Raw genomic sequence first — 19,536 nt, 5'->3', positions numbered from 1 at the left:
TTTGAGAATGCAGATATGACAGGTCGATAAGGCCTGATAAGACGATGCAGAATGAAGAGTGCTGATTGAAAATAATGATTAAAGGAGAAAACTACATTTTTAAAATATGTATATATGATTATTATATTTCGTAGGACGCATGACTGCCCGCTTTGCATTATTTAAGCTTGATTTTATTGCACTGAAAGCCAGTAAAAGAAATCTAAAAAAACTCCAACATTATTATGAAGACAAAAATGCACATACATCTGTAATAATTCAGTAAGTTATGAAATATATTCAAATGCAAGAAGTATCACAATGTGTCCTGATACATAAACACATTAGAGACGATTGTATGATCTTGAAGAAATGCAAATCTAAAACATAATGAATAAACAAAATAAAAATTAATATAAATATTTAAATATTTATTAATAAATTTTCAAAAAACAACGACTCAAAATTAAATAGCATGCAGAAAAGAACAGACATACACATTATTTGAATAACAATAGACACATAGTTAAAAACAAATTGAAAATAAAAGCCTCTGACATTTAAACTAAGATCGACACGTCAGGTTACGATATGCATACTTAAGGGTGGAAAGGATAAAGCCCGTCTATAACTGGGGATCTTGCTACTTCTGCTCCTGACCCTGGTTCGTGGAGACAAATTGATCGTTTCGTGATATGGTGTCATGGTAGGCATTGTAGTCGACCGGCTACTCTACTAAATAGGTGAAGCTTAACACCCAATGTAGCACCTGTCAATGTTAACTGGAATCGAAAGAAGGACGATAATGAGCCTCCAACTCATTGACTGACTGAGACGATTTGATGACACTGTTTCTCTATAACAGATTTTTTGATACAGTTAGATAACCAAGTTCAACCGACTAGAACAATCCCAATATACCGGTGCTATATACTTCTCATCATTTACCAGCAACCGTCCGGCCTTTTACATCGGTCTTTGATAATTTCATATTAAAAGACTCTTGATTAAAGTTGAGATTTGTGTCGGAGCAATGTGTCAAAATTAATCATACATGCATTAGAGAAAATTTAATTTATATGAATAATATTGATGATGCCATCATACAAAAATATGATTTATGCGTAATATCTTTAGACTGTGTAATTATGTCCTTAACAAATACGTGAGTCATAAACAGCACATTGATAACTAGCGCGTGTTTTGTTCAACTCGGTGGACTAGTTATATCATCTATCAATGTTGATTCTTATATTTAACATACCTAAGCACTGTAGAGTATAATATCGTTAACCTTTCGGCTATGTGTATTTAATTTGAACGTGCGTTGAGATTACTTTTTTAAAACTGTTCCAAGACTTTTCATTTCAGCAACAGCATTCACTTTAGGTAGTCATGAGATATGACAGGACCACTAGATTTCACAGATTGTCGAGTGCCTTCCCTTTTTCAAGCAGGGTTCACTTTACGTCTATTTACAAAAGGAAACACTAAGCAAGTAATGATACTATAAGATACCAGAACGAAGGAACATGTTATAGCACTGAAGCAATTATTCATTCACAAATGTATGTTCCAATCACCTTATACAGATATCTACTGACCAGCATTGATACAGCAGTCATAAGACACATATTACTCAATGCAGCAGCGTATACTTTGTAGTTTTGGTAGACGCAAACGAAAGCTAGAAATTATATTTGCTTTTTTGTGCAATTTGTTGATTTCCCCATAATATAGACATGCATTTTTCCCGCTTTGAACTACATACAGGGTATGAAAAACATGCTGCATTGAGCATCTCAAAGGATCAATTCATTTCAAAATACCTTCAGTGGAATCAATGTTTCTATATATAATAATGAGAAGATAAAGCAACTATTAGAAAATAACGATTGAAGCTAGATGTGCGAGGTATTACCGGTATTCCTTTTTACCGCGGTATTATTTTACGATGAAACGTTCCACGGCACTTATTTACTGTGCAGGAACTTCGGTAGTTTCCGTCAGTAAGGTATGTACAGAAATTCCCGAGTAATCTCACTATGAATTTACTGCTGTTCGCAGCATAATTTCTCTTTAGATGACAAAGTAATTAAATAATTACTATTTTGCTTTAACAAAACATATGTAATTATCACAAATTAATTTTCAATGTTACAAATATAATTACATGCATGATTATTCAATCACATATTTGACTTGGCATAGGCCGATGTGGTTTCCAAATTCCAATGGAATGTCGTGAAAGATCTTTGATTCAAATTCAAACTGATGGAAAGATTTTGGACTAAAAAGCACAAATGCATGGCATTTTTTTATATCATTATTTGTGTATGTTAATATCGTATAAAAATGAATTGGTTTTGTAAAATTGGAAACCATTTTAAGATTTTTAGGATCCCAGTTGTGATTTGTTTTAATATTACGTAATGTCTCAAGTCCATTAAATATTTTCTCATTTGGTAAGTCAATGTGTTATATGTGTGCTGGACCACTCTCAGAAATGTCTTGCCAGGGGCTTCCATGCTTTATTATAATAGTAGGATAGCTGGTAAATTGTAAGCTTCGGTCGAAGATATCCATACTTTTTTCAGCAACCTCTCTAATGTTAACTCAATATCTTTTCACAGGGTGTCAGCCATAATGTAAACTTCTTAATCATCTCATTTCAGTTAAAGTTGTTAGATTACAAGCTATAACACAATTATTATAAACCTAGTAAATTGATCTGCCAGCTATAATGTAAACTTAATCATCTCACTTCCTTTCAAGTTATTAGATTGCAACCTATAAAACAATTATCATAAACCTAGTAAATTTATTTACAATAAGATACTGGCAATTTAACATTTGGTTGAGGGAGAGCAACATTTTCTTTTGAGATGAGATATTCTGTTTTCATTTGTTTCAAAATAATTTGTTTTCTTCTTATGATATAATGGATATTACCTGGTGTTAAAATGAGTATTATCTGATGTAGTAATGGATGTTATCTGGTGTTCTACTAGATATTACCTGGTGTTAGTTTGCTATAAATCAGAGCAAGATATTATTACAGCTGATGTGTAAAGGAGTGTGTCTTGAAAATAGTGTCATGCTCCTGTCCTAGACCAATACATTGTTGATCCCTAACATAATTGCGGTAGAACGTATCGCGGTATCTTCAGAAATACCGCGGTACATCCCAGTACTAAATTTACGTATTACCCAGCTCCAACTGCAACCACAGTTTTAGTTCTAAAATATCAAATGCAGACTACATTTTATCTGTATTTGAAGCTAGACTTATCATTACAAAGCGAACTCATTGGTGATGAAACTAACTTGAAGTGCTGCATGTTTAGGATGTAAATGTGTTGCAAGCATTTTCAGTCTTAATTATTAGGAACAAAACTCCTCCAGTGGTGATATAATTATGCAGGTTGTGCCAGCTTGTGTGCTCTATAATCACGGTGAAGGGCATGTAATGTCAAAACATGCCAATGCTCATTCAAGGAGTGTCTAGTATGGAAGTGGTGTATAGGAAAAGTCGAAGGAAAGTATTTTGGCAGATCCTGGTCTATCTCCGCACAGTTGATTGTTGTGGAAACTGGACTCTCTTTCCGTCTTTGGCTCACTGTCTGGTACATTTTTCTGACCAGAGTTTTGTTCATTCTCTTGAAATGTTGTATTGCCAGGAGACGTTGATATTCCAGCAACCCTGAAAATTATAAAACTATATATATATATATATATATATATATATATATATATATATATATATATATATATATATATCTGACGCTAAAAAATGTTCAATATTACCATAATACGATAGAAAACACGAATTATGTACTGAATGCTTTTGCATATATTTTTCAATAGGCATGGACTAGTATATACACGTGTCAGGGAACAATTCAACACTTTCCTAAATATAATTAAATGTCAAGTAATTTGTGCCAAATGTGAACTACTAGTGAAGTAAATGCATCGTATGTAGATTTACATTGTACAATAGTTTGTTGATTCTTTAGGGGGTGGGGTTGGTGGAAGACGGTGAAGGTATAATGTTGATATATATTCAAATTGCGTATTGGTTTCAAGTGTAATCGTTTCTCTGTGTATATTTAATGTCTATTTAGACCGCTATCAATCAAGACATTTAAATACATGAATGCTATTTTTTCTTTTCAGGTCCCCACTCACCTTTTTTCCTTGTTAAAGCAGCATTTGATGATCACCATTGTAATAACGACCAAGATCTCTAAGCCTAATAAGGCTGAGACAACGGATGCTTCTATTAGAATAAAATTGTCAGGTGAAGATGGCAGGTTCTTTTTGCTACTGGTACATCCTACAAAGAATATCAAATGTTTATAACTAGGACATATATAATCACCTTGCCTCGCTCAAGCATGAATACTTTTATATGATAATACCCGAAAGATTAATTGAATACAACCTTGAAAACCCCCTCCCCCGAAAAAACACATTAAATTAGCAGCAATCGGCGACTCTTTCTGAGATCTCTGATTCGATCCACCTTGCAGACCATATCAGGCACCGGTCAGAAGTAAAGTTTGCTAATACTGACTACACTGACAATCCTCTAAAACGGAACTCTCAATATCATGTAATGTTATAGCATTAGAATGCCTAGGCCGAAATATTAGCCTCTTTCACGATTTTAATGAAGATAAAAATGGCTTATTCGCGTAAAATGTCGTGAAAATAAGTTCGAAGGAAATGTAAATTTGAAGCATTTCCTTATCTGCTTCTAATGTAGCCTGCCTGGGTTTAAATGATAATCATGGAATATTTAAATATCATATAATTCCTTATTGTTTGGTTGCTTGGGGTTCTATCTAATTTCCAACTGGGAGTTGCAACTGATCCCTAACTGTACGACTCTCATCCTAAAGCATACGCTAAATCCTCTACAACGGTGCGCAAATTATGATATACAGAAGAGCAGGCATGATACTTGAATGGATGAGACTACAATGACATTTCGCAGTATCAAGTTACCCTGTGATAGTATGGTACACTCTAAACAGTCGAAAGAAATATGAAAACACAGCAAGTACAAATGCAAGAAAATATAAACAGTCAAAAACACTGGCAGCAGTTTATCATTTAAATGGAAAACATAGACAGCCAAAAGTGCTGCCGATACTTCTTCGTTTACATACAAAAATATAGATAGTTAAAAACTGAGCCGAAAGTTCATCGCTTACATAGAAAATATATCGAATCACAAGTTATGTCGATAGTTCATCGTTTAAATAGAATCGATAGACAGCCAATCGTTATAACGACAGTTATTTGCTTACATATAATTTTACAAGGACTTCAAATTTTATATATTCAAAGCACCAACCTCTATAATTCTGACCTTTCTCTTTCCTTCCTTCTCTGCTATCTGATCTATTTTCAACATCATGTGAGGTTGGAGCAACCAGAACGGTGGAAATCATACACTTATTTGTCCGTCGAAGAAAATAGAAATAAACAATCGAATACCGAATACCTCTTAATCATTGATATTGACTGATTCTATTAGAGTTCCAATGCCAAAACCTTGAAAGGTTATCTTTCTAATGCAAATATATATATATATATATATATATATATATATATATATATATATATATATATATATATATATATATATATATTTTTTTTTTTTTCTTTCTTTCTTTTTTTTCTTCTTCTTTTTCTTAGGCTGAATAGCGGATAGGAATTGCTTGTGTCTTCATCACTGACAAATCCTATTAAATGTTATATGTATATATATATATATATATATATATATATATATATATATATATATATATATATATATATATATTAATTTTGTGTATCACAAAATTACTCACCTTAATGTCATAAAAATATCCTTATCAAATTCAGCGTAAATAACAATATAAAGGATTTATAGACTGTGTATCAACTGTGTTTTCACACTTGTGAATCTATGATCTCATTAAAGTGCAAAGTGAGCTCTCAGTTTTGCAGGCTATAAAATAAAGCTATATGCAAGACCGACTAGGATATCCAAGGGTTAAGTCACAAAAGTTCGGTCTTCTTGAGACATGCGTTACTAAGTATGCTTCGTTTGCTCAGATGCTTCAGTTAGGGTGACACCGTTTAATATAGGTCTCTAACACGTAAGGTCATAAACTGAGTGAATGACCTAAACGAAGCATAGGCCGACTGAATACTAATTAAGTCACAAAATCTGTCTGTGCTCAGCAAGGTGTAAGACACAATAGACGGCACAGTTTTTATGGAGTCAAGGAGCCTTGTATTTAATGATGTGCCAGCAGTTATCCGAAGTACCACGTATTGAAACACTAAAATAGGTTTAATTTACCGTCCGTCCATGAGTAGGGATCAACAGAACACTGGCATGTTTTACAGCTGTCTGATGGATCTTGGTTGCTATCATTATAGCACACATCATCAATAAAGCAGCTTCCATTCTGAAAACAAACGCAAAAGCAAAATAATCTTCAAATCCTTAAGGAAAATGTTTATAGGCGCCTACTGGTTCTCATGTGGTAATGGATTACACTGCACATATTTTACTTCAAGACGTTTTCGTATAAATCTTAGAATGTATTGAAAATTAAAGCAATATAGTGGTGCCGAATGTTATATATTAATGTTTTTGTAACCTTAAGTTAACATAATCATACATTATAGTCATTAGCAGCAGAGGGGGCGAATCCCACAACTTTTAGAAGCCTCCAAACGCCGAAATAAGCTCTTTATAAAAACGCGTTGACGCTTGTAAACGCAATTGTCGCCGTTTTGTTGTCGTCCCCAGTAGGGGGGCTCGCCCACAACTTCCAACGCTGAATACGAGGACTAACCTTACGCTGTTGTTGTTGCCGTTGTTGCTGCGTTTTGTTGTCGCCGCCCCCTCTGCTGCTCTCTATCTGAAAATCATATCTAACCCGACACGATACCGTGTTCGAGGATCATGTAAATTTATCGTTACAATCCTATGTGGTTTTACCTGAGCACGACTAAAGAAATGTTTAAATTTATTTATATCCATATCGCCGCTGCACCAAGTCTGATGTATATTTCGTAACGTGTGTGTGTCAACGCCGTTGAACAGCGCAAGAATGTTACAGTTGTCCCTGATCAGTTTCGGGATTTGTGTATATCGTTGAGTTACATAAATCACATCCACATTTTTATGTCTGCCACGTGAGAATATCCTGGCAGGATTTGATTGTTTGTCCAACCTCACATCGTCGTACACGACTAAATTGTTAATTCTCCCATCAATATCATCGATACTTGGCGATTCATCAATACTAGTAATAAATTCAACAACATCATCACCGTCGTTTAGCGACTTTACACTTTCATTAAAATCTTTTAACACGCTGTAGCATCGCTGTTCGTCCACAGATGGAGCTACCAAATGCAACTTGTCCCACTTCATCCACTTCATTATTAAATTAAGTAACAACTGCGTCTTACCACTCCCAGATGGGCCTATAATTATCATTCGAATTGAATTTGGTAGCACCGAGTTATGCTTAATTAGCTCTCGTTTCCTTGTAGCAGAAAAGTCGGTGATCTCCATTAGATATATTATAAAATAATATGGATCTATATTGTGTGAAATGTAAAGCACGTACCCCAACTGCAGACATAACAACCACTACAACAAAAAATAATCGACAAGCGCTTACAGGCAAGTGTGAACGATGTGGTACAAAGAAATTTAAATTTATTCCGTCAGGTGGAGCGCCGAAACAAAAAGCGAGGCGGTGATATTGCAGCCAAGTTAGGAAAATTACCCGGAACTCCGTGGGCTAAATACCCAGGAGAAAAACATCTCCCAGGATAAAATTACTGTGGTCCTGGAACCCGACTTGATATCAGGCTTGATCCCTTAAATCAACCCAATCCAGGTGAGTATCCGATAAATGCTATCGATAAAGCATGTCATGTCCATGATGTAGCTTACCGAAGTAAGGATCTACAAGATAGGCATCTCGCGGATGTGAAATTAATTCACGCGTTAAATGCCATCACTGATAAATCTTTCAAAGAAAAGTTAGCTAGCTGGTTAATAAAATCTGCAATGAAATCTAAGCTTGTATTAGGTGCTGGTAATTAATTATAATGGAGTCGATTTATTATTCCCCAAGAGGATACTGGAGAGGTAGCGCAGCAATCGGCAAGCTCGCCAGTGCAGAAAATGTCACACGTGATACTTCTAAAAATTAGTTATCCAAACAGGCAATATGGCAAATTTACCAACCACCCCTAAACAAATTCACTTTGCACATTTTTATGTTAGTGTGCCAAATGAAGTTCATCAAGCTGATATATTATTTCTACCACATGATACCATTCGTCGCCGAACATACAAGTACGCGTTAACTGTAGTTGATGTTGCAAGTAGATACAAAGATGCGGAACCGTTAGCAACTAAAACAGCATCCGTGGTTGCTTCTGCGTTTGAACGATTTTATCAACGAGGTGGTATACGATGGCCACAGCTGCTACAAGTTGATCCTGGCAAAGAATTTTAGGGTGGAGTATCATCGCTGATGAAGCAACATAACGTCACCATCAGACGAGGACATACTGCAATTCAGTTGTTGAGCGATTTAATAGAACACTTGCTGAGCGGTTATTTGGATATCAATACGCGAAGGAATTCATTCAGGATACGAGATCACGCGAATGGGTTGCAAGATTACCAAGCGTGATAGCTGCGCTAAATAATGAAATTACTCGAACAACCAATATGAAACCTGCCATCGCGGTCACTAAAAAACATATACCTGTGCAACGACGTGGTTTTTCGGCACAACCAATATTGGGTGATGTCACTGTGAGATATTTATATGAACCAGGTGAACTTGAAGGCGGTAAAAAAAGAGCGACTGATCCTATCTGGAGTATTACCGCACACAAGATGTCTAACATAACTAGATCCACTGGTAGACCAGCAATCTACAGGCTGGATTCACACGTGAGCAATTACAAGTAATTCCCGAAGACACAATTACCACCCCGATCACTTAACTAGCACCCGTACGTCGATTACACTCAAGACAGGTCAGCATCACATTTTGTTGTGTATGACCGCGACTATTATCTTTTCTGTCTACGGTGAATTGTCTTGGACTCGAATACTGCCACATCATTATACAATTACAGCTCGCACGCTCGCACAATGATTATTCTGCTGTTGTTTCAGTGTCATGATAAATTCAACATCAAGGTCGAAATCGCGATTATTTTTTTTGTCACTCTGTTTGTAACCGGCTAATTTTTTTATATTATGTCACTGTTGTTTTCATTATTATCAGCCATTGACTCTTCCAAGACAATTCTTCGCAGTTGAGACATTGTTCTGACTCTGGATACAGATAAGTAAACCAAGTTTGATCACTCGATTCGATCATCAACGATCCAGATAGTTGTATCACTGATAGTTAGTCCTTGAGATGAATGTATCGTCATTGCGTATCCTAACGTCCACGGGGATTTGTTCATGCGCAGTGCGTCTTTGACAGCATTAATATCAACTAACACAATATCATTCAATCCTAAATTCAGTTTCCTTGACTCTGTCAAGTTCCCAGAAATATCACCATCTATATTCTGTAACCGAGTATCAGCTGGTCTATAACAGAACGGCACTGGCAACATTGGAAACTTTTCTTGTTGTAATTGAAATAACTGCTGTTGCAGTGTGTCTCTGACTATCTTTCTACTTGCCACTATCAAATCGTCTGGTTTCCACGTTTTCCAAAAGTCGCTCATTGAAGTTTCAGGAATCATCTCGCGCATAATTTCACATTGAATTTTATTCGGTTGTAATCTGATTAATGTTTTAAATTCCTTCAACGTTGCATCAAGTGCTCTATGATCATCAGACACTTCTTCATAATAATCAACAAAATCTTTTAACCATAAATGCGGAGATGGACCAACAGAAGGTGGTGGCTGACCGTGATCGCCGCACATTATCACAGCTGTATTTTTGTTAGCAGCCAATCCAGGAACAAGTTTAATATATCTAACGACACTGTGCATATCTCATCCCAAATTATTTTCCCAGGAATATACTTTATTCCCATTCGATCTGAAGTCCATATACCACCGCTGTATTTGAAAAAAACTGTGATAAGTACAAGAATTAACTCCTCGTTGTTTCATCTCCCTGGCGAGTCTGTTTTAGGTGTTAGCACAATCATATCTGAATTTCGAAATAATTCAATCGCTCGAGTTGTCTTACCAGAACCACCCGGTCCGTTCAAATAAACGGTTTTATGTCTGGTGATTGGATCATACACAGATGGTGCATTCGACATTTCTAATAATTCTGATTTGCAATAATCATCCTTAATTTCAACATCAGCGGATTCACAATATCCATGTAACATTTCCTTTTTTATTCTCCACGAACTCCATGATTCATCAGTGCTTGTAAAACGAGCCAGTGATTCTGAATATCTTTTATTGATATAAAATGAATCCGTTGCAACTCTAACTGCGGTGTTGGAAAATCGATTTATCATTGATAGCAAATTTATAGAAACATAAGCCAGCATCGAAGACCTTAAATGTGTGTATTGAGGTGATTCTCCATTAATATAACTTACAAATGTGCCTAACTTTTTCCGGTCGGACAAGAGCGCGTCCTCCCGATTTCAAAATATATTTCTCGCAGCGGCATCAGCAATTATAAAATTCAATTCAGCTTCATCGATAATCAATCGTGAATGGTGTAGTTTATGATCATATGCGCCACCTTGAGTAAATTTACCGATTATTCTTCTACCGAGATCATTTGCTGTTTTTCACTATTGCTGAGTTTAATCTTAAGAACTTTAGGAGCCTCACCGACAATGACATCCATGGGAGTATTTGGACTCTCGTGCATATTCTTCAATGACTTCATCGAGACTGATACGCTCCGGTGTTGGTAACCAAACTGAGGTCTGCGGTCGATATGATATGATTACTTCACTGACTGTCATCGATACCAGTATTCGGCTGTCAAGCATATATCGCAATAGCACTATTGGCGCCCAACACTAAAGTATCTGCCAAACCAAACATAACAGCACGGATGAAGCTCTTTAGCAAATTCAAACGACGTCACACGAGCAAATCCTGTCTGGGGAAAATCGGGCAAAGGACCGTTTATAGCAACTGGTGTCATCGAGTTCGTGGGATGTCCAAATCTTTTAAAGTATTCTTTACACTCGCCCATCCCGAGAAAGCTTCCCGGATAACACGCAATCATATCCACGGAAATCATCTCGCTGTGGTCATACTCGGTATTCCACAAACCGCCGTGTCCATACTCGACACAACTCAGTTGTATGTCTTCGAGAAACTCACTTCGGGTTGGTCTCCACGAATGTCTCTCTCTTGCGGTGTGAGCGGCAACACTTGGAACTGTAAAACAATTAGTTAATAACTGCTCAGTGTTTTCTGAATATTTCTCTGCGAGTTTTTGCATTTGTTGTTGCAGAGATTCCGTCCGGTATAATTCACCACTGGGTCTTACAAATTGATCATACTCGCCATCTTCGGAACTTTTAAACAACCACATAGACACAGGATCATCTTTACTTATTTGATAAAGAAAATCAAATATATTTCATGAATAATATTTCACAACACGATCCCGCGGAAATATCGTAACCGAGCGTAAGCGTTATGATCAATGATATTTATTGGCGCTCCAGATCGATTATATTTTGATTTGTATAATACTTCCTATCGTTGTTACGGTTATGTGAAATCTTAATGCTTTTTCTAGCTCGGCAACATCGTTTATTGATGCTCCTGTATCATTGACCTTTTCAGCCCTCGCTTCTATCTTGGAACGTCTTAAATCAGTTAGACCATTTCCCCTAATCGCATTTTTAAAATGTTCCATTACTCGCTCGGCTACACAATTTAGCCTTGACAATCTCATCGGGTGAGTTTATTGATTTTTGGTTTTTTTATCGGATAGATTCCATAAATGACCGCGGTCACAGTATACGCTCGAGCGTGATATGGTTTATCAATCCCAGTCAGCATTCCTGGTTTGGAATCTTTACTTAGCAGAATGGTTTTTCCATTAGCAAGGACAGGGTCATTTTTGTCACGGATAATCCACGTATCGGAATCTGCTTGCACAATAAATTTTATTCTGAACAAATATTTCTGATTATCAAATAGATAATTAATAATTGTTTTCGCTCGTGCATCATTCATTGTAGCATCCATGACAGAGTCAACATTGACAGAGTCAGTGTTGCGTATAATTTTAAATGTGGACCATACGTGAGATGCACCGTCGTTACGAAATTCTTTTTTGGCATTCCTGATAATATCAAACAGATCAGTCAGGGCTCGTCTCCGCGAGTCAGGGGTTAGTCTGTCAAGATCGAATCTAAAAGCTTTCCCGGTGCCAATGGCAGATAATCTTTCAAACTCCTCCATATTTATTTAAGACAAACATTTAAATAAGAAATATTATATATAGAATGAACCGGTGCAAGTGGTTTCAAGTTGGATCCGTAATTCCTTGTAATAAATCCTGCAGAAAAGAATTATGTGGGACACATTCCCAAAGCGTCCAAAGGGGAAGTTTAGGACCAATGCCCTGCCTGCGATGTGGTGTTGGGGTCAGAGATAAAACACAGTTATGTGCAAGTTGCGGAGGAAAATGATACCATGAACTTAAGAGATACTATAACAAAAAAGAAATAACGATGTTGCTCTGAAATGTTAACGCGATTATATAACTAAGTTTTCAGACAAATTTTTAAATTAGACAAATATATTATATATATAAATGAGCCAAGAATTTGTCTCACATCCTATCATTGATAACTACGAAGCGAATCGTGATGGAATAGTCACAAATTGCAGGTTGAAAAAACCAGTTGTTGATGTTGGTAATTCTAGTTATCTTAGATTTACTGTTGGAAAGTAACATTATTATAATCACAGGGTCGTGATCGAGTGTTTCTCTGGAGAGATCAAAGACGATCTTGTAGTTGATCATATTAACAACAACAAACTTGATAATTCTCTTCAAAATTTGCAGGCTATCACACAACGCCAAAATGTTGCACGTGGGAATGCTGGGGGAAGAGAGAGTCTAGGGCAGTTAAATCTTTCAGCATAAGTACCAGTGAAGAAAAAATATTTCACTTAATGAACTCAGCAGCCAAGTATTTTGATATTTGTGAACCCTCAGTACGAAAAGTCGCAGAAAAAATATACAAATCCGCCATATCAAAAAATATAGTCAAAAAATTGTTTTTCATTATTGTTAGGTACTTCACTATAATCCTTTTTAATGCAAAAAAGGGAGATAACTCCGTTAAGCATATCTCATCCAATTAGTTCCCTCCCTTTGTCAAGGTGATTGCGCAACACTCCTTGAAATTGTGCAATACCCAGAGCTGTACACAATTATTTTTTTTACAATTGCGTCACAGTCTATAATACTTCCTCGTTTACGTGTGCAGGTATTTTTCGAATTCTGTGTTAAAATTTAGATTCACTGTTTAAAATCCAGTTCAGAATTTAAATTTAGTTCAGAACTTGTTAACTGTAACGATATATACTACAAACGGGTAAACGGTTCTCCGTGTTACCTATACGATCACAACACGGAAGTAAATCATCTCCAATTACTTCCCCTTTGACTTCGTCAAGGTTACTTTATCAAAAACTGTCAACACGGGCGGGTGTATAATAAATAATATTTTTTTCACAGATAAAATCGGTTTATCGGTTTATATACTATAGCGTCCGAATTATGTACGGGGTTTCGAAATCCAACAAAGTTGCACAACTTTCCGCGTTATCACCCTGACGGGGTGACATTTTGCACTCCGCGGGATTGACTTTGGGGGAGGGTGTGCAACTTTGTTGAGCGTAGAATATAACCCCGTATCTGTCTGTGCCGTCCTTAATTACTACACTATGTCCTACTGTAAGTACATGTAAATACTATGTGTAAGAGTGTAAATACTATGTCCTACCGTAAACTTGCTAAAATGCGGTGGCACTTTAGGAGTTTACAAACGTAAATACATGTAAATACTATATGTTGTACTGTCCTACTGTAAGCTTGTTAAGATGCGGTGGCACTTTAGAAGCTTTACAAAGGTAAATACATGTAAATACTATATGTTGTACTGTCCCTATGTGTACCTGCTAGCATATCATTTGGGTAAACTAGAGGTTCAACATGGGAAATGTCTCGTCTCTCGCAAACACACCCTCTGGGCTTTCTAGATTGTTATTTGACAGGTTAGGGGCTCACATGGGGGTTGTGTTTCCGGTCCTGAGTTTGGTAGCCTATCATTTGATAAGCTAGAGACTCAAGGAGATGTGGTGGGCTTTTTTTTCTTTTAAATATATAATATTATTTATATGAATTACGAAAATATCAATGATGTGATTGTTATATTAAAAAAATTACAAGAGCGCGGATTTAATATATCACTAAATCCTGAAACAATTATGTCTGATTTTGAATCACTACATGAAGCGAAATGCGCAGGGCGTTATAGTCTTCCTGCTTAGTATCGATTTATAAAAAGAATTCAGAACAATTTGTATAAATCGCTGACTACAGTAGAAGAAATACAAATAAATGCATTTGTATCATTGTGTCGTGCAATTGAAAAAAATTAGGTTGGAATTAGCTCAAGAGTATGAAACAAAAAAGATAATAAATACTCGTTTAAGGAGATTAATGAGTTGTATGTCCCTTGACGAAGTCAACGATAACGAAGTCAAGGAAGTAAATACCTCACCTTGATTTACTTAGAAGTCAAGTACTTGGAAATGAAATTGAAAGTAAAAAAAAGACGGTATATTTTTTTCAGTCCGAGTTAGATAATATTTTCCTTAGTCGGTTGGGCTTAATGCAAAAGTGAGAATTTGATCTCTGTCGCACACAATTGAAATAATATGCTCGCGTCTGAGACTATCTAACTGTTGCTGTGTTAGTAAGAAATCTTCGTCTCCGTATTCGTCAATAATAAATTTAACGTTAAATTCTTCTTGTGCAAATGCAGCCCTAACTGCTTGCTCAAGCGCTTGTTTGTCATACACGAAAACATTTATGTGGTGGTACATATAAATCTAATCTAAGATCTAAATACGCGTATATATTCTAAAATTTGATGTATACCGGAATGCGCGATCACTATATAATCTTTTTTTAGTCGCTGTAGTTGCGTATCAGTCAGTATAAAATCGTCATTACCGTATTCATCAATAATTATTTTTTCCGAGGTAACTTTTCCAACACTGACAGGTTCATCAAGAAGTTCTTTATTATGTATGAAACATTTCACGCGGTGAAACATTATATAATACTTGCTTGATTAATTGTGAAATCGTAAACGATTTTCGGCCTTAAAGTAAAAATATATATGTTTTTGCTTTTTACTAAATTCGCATGATTTTTGCTAGTAAATTACCATTCCAAATTGAGAAATTGGTCGATTTCTGTGATTTTTACAAGTAATTACCCTATAAATTTCAGTGACTTTGCCAGCGTTGCAGAAAATATAAAATAAAATTAATTTTTAAGACTGAAAATCCCTAGGATTAAAAGTCCTAAGACCGAAAATCGTTTTACGATTTCACTAGCAGACTAATATGTACTGTTGGTCTGTCAGCACGAAATTTATTCTGGTCAGCCACGGATTGTGACATCGTAGATAGACCGGATTGATCGGCTTATGCACGATTAGATATCCAGGTGGTACATCTTTCGGAGTAAATGAATAAAGAACAAATCCTTGCTGGGCTTGATTTGATACTGTCGTGTCCGTGCTGTAACTGCCATCAATGACATCACACACAAGATTGACTGCGACCACTTCAGTTATATTTACGATGCCCGGGGATACATGCCGGCCTTCTCCGGTTGGGCTATTGTTGTGTCTGAGGATAGTTGGCTCCGGTAGTGATTTTCTGTATTGTGCGAGTCTGTCATCAAAGAACTCATTGATGAGGTCGGTGACGGACTTTTTGAGTTCGTCTGCGTTATACCCGGGAGGCTTAAAATTCGGTGCTCCTCGCATAATAGATCAATAAACGGTTTCCATATCAAATACAAGCTGATTTAATATTTCAATTTGCTTAATAATTTCGTTTTTTGCTGACGACGTATCAAGGAGATACTCAGTAAATAATTGACGTAATTTATTTTTGTTGTGTTTTATGCTCGCGACTAATATCTTCAAAAGTAATTTTGATATCTTCCTCAATATACGGCCGCAACGGTGATCCATAATGCCACTGAAATATCGAACCATCCTGATTAAAAATTATTTTTCTATTATCCGGTTTTGTATTTATGCCTTTCCATAGCGGATTATTTTCATATTTTGGGATATAATCATGATACGATTTTTTCTCGGAGGTATAATCAGCCTTTATAGGTTCACCAGGTAACGGTGGAGCTTCCAGTGGAGCGACTTCAGGCCATCCTAACACTGTTCTGATCGAACTATTATATATATCCACGGCGTAGTCTGGGGTGCTTATTTCGATGGCAGAAGGCAGCGTTGGCTCATGAACGGTTATTGTTATTTTAGATTCCTTTGTTGTGATATTTTTTATTGGACGTTGTAATTCTTCATTGATTTCTTCGATTTGATAAGACCCGGTTGGTAACCCAACGACATTCCAGTCTGGCGTGCCATCGGGTTTATTTTTACATGCAAATACCAGTGAATTATTTGCTGGCAATCCACCAAACGATCTTGATCTGGTATTGGGCCAACTGTGATATACTCGTAATTGTGCTAACGCGATCTCGTTTATTGGAATCGCAGTTGGAAAATTAATACTAATTTCTGGTCTAGTTGAGGTTACTTTTATAAAAGAAGTTCGTTTCGGTCTTGTATTTTCGATTATCTGTTGAAGCAATTCCGTCGATGTCGCTGACATTGTTATTTATCTTTTGTCGCTTCAAATGACTGGTGTACTCTTCATACATCTTTGCCATTTGCGCAAATTCGGAATCTGATATTGTTGTATCATCGAGACTGGATGATATCAGCGACGACAATTTTGAGTAGGCGCTCGTGGCCGCGTTATTTAACTTTTCATATTCGTGCAATTTTGTTAGCGCACATGAAGATATTTTTTTCGCGATAATATTAGCAACTCCTGCAATTGTCGTTGATGTTGAAACTGTAATTGTGACCGCGATTGCAGTTGTCACTGGTGTTAGCGCTGATAATAATACTCCTGTGGATGTAACTAACGCGGACACTGAATACACTATTGTGTCCAACATGGTTACACGCCGCTTGTATTTTTTTACCTTTGCTGTGCATTCGTTGATGGTATTTTTTAACTCTGCCATTCGCGTACTTGATCATATCTATATTGCTGAGCATCCAGTGTTGTCGTTGATGCCTCCTTCATTAGCGCCATTTTATTATATTAAGCAGTAAACAATTGAGGTGTTTCAGCTACAAATTCCAAACACCACCAGTAAGATGTTGCGGTAATTTCTTATCATCTGCCTCCAGTATAAATGTTTCATCGGTTCCCTTGTTTAATACGGAAAACATGTCGGTGGAGTATCTCCAGGGATATGTTGTAAATTTAGCGGCACTGAACACAGACAGTCTATACACTCCAGTGACTGTTGCTTTATATTTGATAGTATTATTTTGTTTAGACCATGTTGCAAATCCAGATGATATCGTGTATACTATGTTGGCAATATGCCCGGGAGTAACTCCAGTGGGGACTTTAGTCAAACTGGTTTTGTTAACGATATCATGAATCCCCGCTACGATATCTTGCTGTGTTTGTTTGATCGTGTCAATGTTGGTCTTGATATTAGAAAGTTTCATATCAATGACGGGAGAAGTTCCAAAGAACTTATCTGCAGGCTCATCGGTTTTTTGAAAGTTTCTACGAAGTCTTGTAAACGCGTCTACGTGCTTGTCATACTCGGCCAGCAACGTGGTTAGTTTACCGTCAATGGCGTCAACATATTGTTTGTTTGCGGCATCTTCCGGGGATGTTGGATCTCTTAAAACCACTATTTTGTTACCGTTCATGCTGAGTTCACCTGTCATTGTATCACCGGTCTTTTTTACACGTTCCCCTGCAGCTTTTTGCGTATCATCTCGAAGCGCCGCAATTGATATCAGTGAATCTCTGACTTTTTTGCTATCAGTGAACATAGGGATGTTACCCGGAGTGGCTCCAATAACCCTACGAATTATTTCATGCCATTTGATATCACTGGTTTTTAGTTTTCCGTGTCGGTCCTGAAAAATAACAACCTCATCTGGGTCTATTCCAGTCAGACTTAAAAGATTATCGATTTCATCTTTAGTCGCATATTTTGATAAATCCACGTCGGTGCCCTTCACTTTTCTGTTGAGGAGAGATCTTCCGTAAATATCAACCATTATTTGATTGGAAACTGTTTAAATCGACCCGTGGTATACTCGTGCACAACTTTGTGAGGTGGTTTGGTTGACGCTGATATCGCATCAAGAACATTTAATACTTGTTGACCATATATCGGAAGATCGGTCAGTGTTTGTGTTGGCAGCGTTGAGTACCAAACTTTCGTCCCTGACGCGGAGACGTCTTTTGTATATTGGAGAAATTCAACTGGCGGTGCTAACCCATACGAATCGAAATAGATAATTCCACGTGGATCGATCGCGTAAGCAACCCAGTGATTTCCTGGACCATCGCTGTTATCAAGATTAATAATTCCGGTTTCTGGATTATTCGGTTGTTGTGGTAATTGATCTCGCATAAAGACGCCTCTGAAATTTTTTATATTTAATTGTTTAACAGCATCGAGCAAATCAAAACTGGACATAGGAGTAGAAACACTTTGTGCTTTCAAAACTGTTTTGGGTACCATGATGGTGGAGTTCCTGGAAGTCTTAGCCCGCGTACCTTTTTTGTATCCTTTCCCTGTGGCTTTCTTTAGTGTCATTCCATCAGCGGTTCCAACAGCTCCTAACGCGGCGGCTCTGGCATCAGCTGGGGCAGCAGCGGCTATCAACGCTGTTATTGCCGCGAGAAGAGGAAATATACCGCCAGTTTTAACCATGTTCTTGACCGCGGCTGGAGAAAAATCAAGTTGAGTCCCAGTTTTCGCTTGCTTATTAAAATGGTTAAGTTGTGTTTTAGTTAATGACAGTTTGTTTGGACTACCATTAGCGATTTGATCATGTTTTAGTGTTATTTTTGTCCCACATGTGCTCGTGTTCTTCGATTGTAATTTCTTGGCCTGACCAGGAGTCAGAGTGACATTAACGTTACTGTATGACATTTTTATAATTAACGTGATCGATCTAATTGTCCTACTCGCTGCTTTTTACATGTTTTTGAAAATATTACATGTTTTCTACTGGTGCATCAAAGATTCTCATTCGGCCAGAGTATTACCGCGATTGCTCTGTAATCCCCGTGAACAGCTGCATGAGCAGGATCGGGGACTGGTAACGCTCCGACACGAGCTCGGAAGTGAATATCAACAACAGACTGCTTGGATAA

General features: G+C 36.9%; 1 protein-coding gene across 2 annotated transcripts in view; it reads right to left on the bottom strand.

Moving 5' to 3' along the window:
- Nucleotides 1–395: 395 nt before the first annotated feature.
- LOC149799353 (von Willebrand factor D and EGF domain-containing protein-like) overlaps nucleotides 396–19,536 on the bottom strand; it is a 92,625-nt gene continuing 73,484 nt past the window's right edge. For both annotated transcript variants that reach the window (XM_089958675.1, XM_089958676.1), the window contains 3 exons: nucleotides 6,341–6,449; nucleotides 4,171–4,318; nucleotides 396–3,682 (listed from right to left, as the gene is read on the bottom strand). In XM_089958675.1, coding sequence (XP_089814801.1) covers nucleotides 3,484–3,682; nucleotides 4,171–4,318; nucleotides 6,341–6,449 — 456 coding nt within the window. In that variant the 3' untranslated portion in view covers nucleotides 396–3,483. The remainder of the gene's footprint in view (nucleotides 3,683–4,170; nucleotides 4,319–6,340; nucleotides 6,450–19,536) is intronic.

The sequence above is a fragment of the Sinohyriopsis cumingii genome, chromosome 5 (genome assembly GCF_028554795.1).
Source record: "Sinohyriopsis cumingii isolate HCF-2022 chromosome 5, ASM2855479v2, whole genome shotgun sequence".
Lineage (NCBI taxonomy): Eukaryota > Metazoa > Mollusca > Bivalvia > Unionida > Unionidae > Sinohyriopsis > Sinohyriopsis cumingii.
The sequence above is the reverse complement of the archived record's forward strand: the minus strand, read 5'-3'. Positions and strand labels throughout refer to the sequence as shown.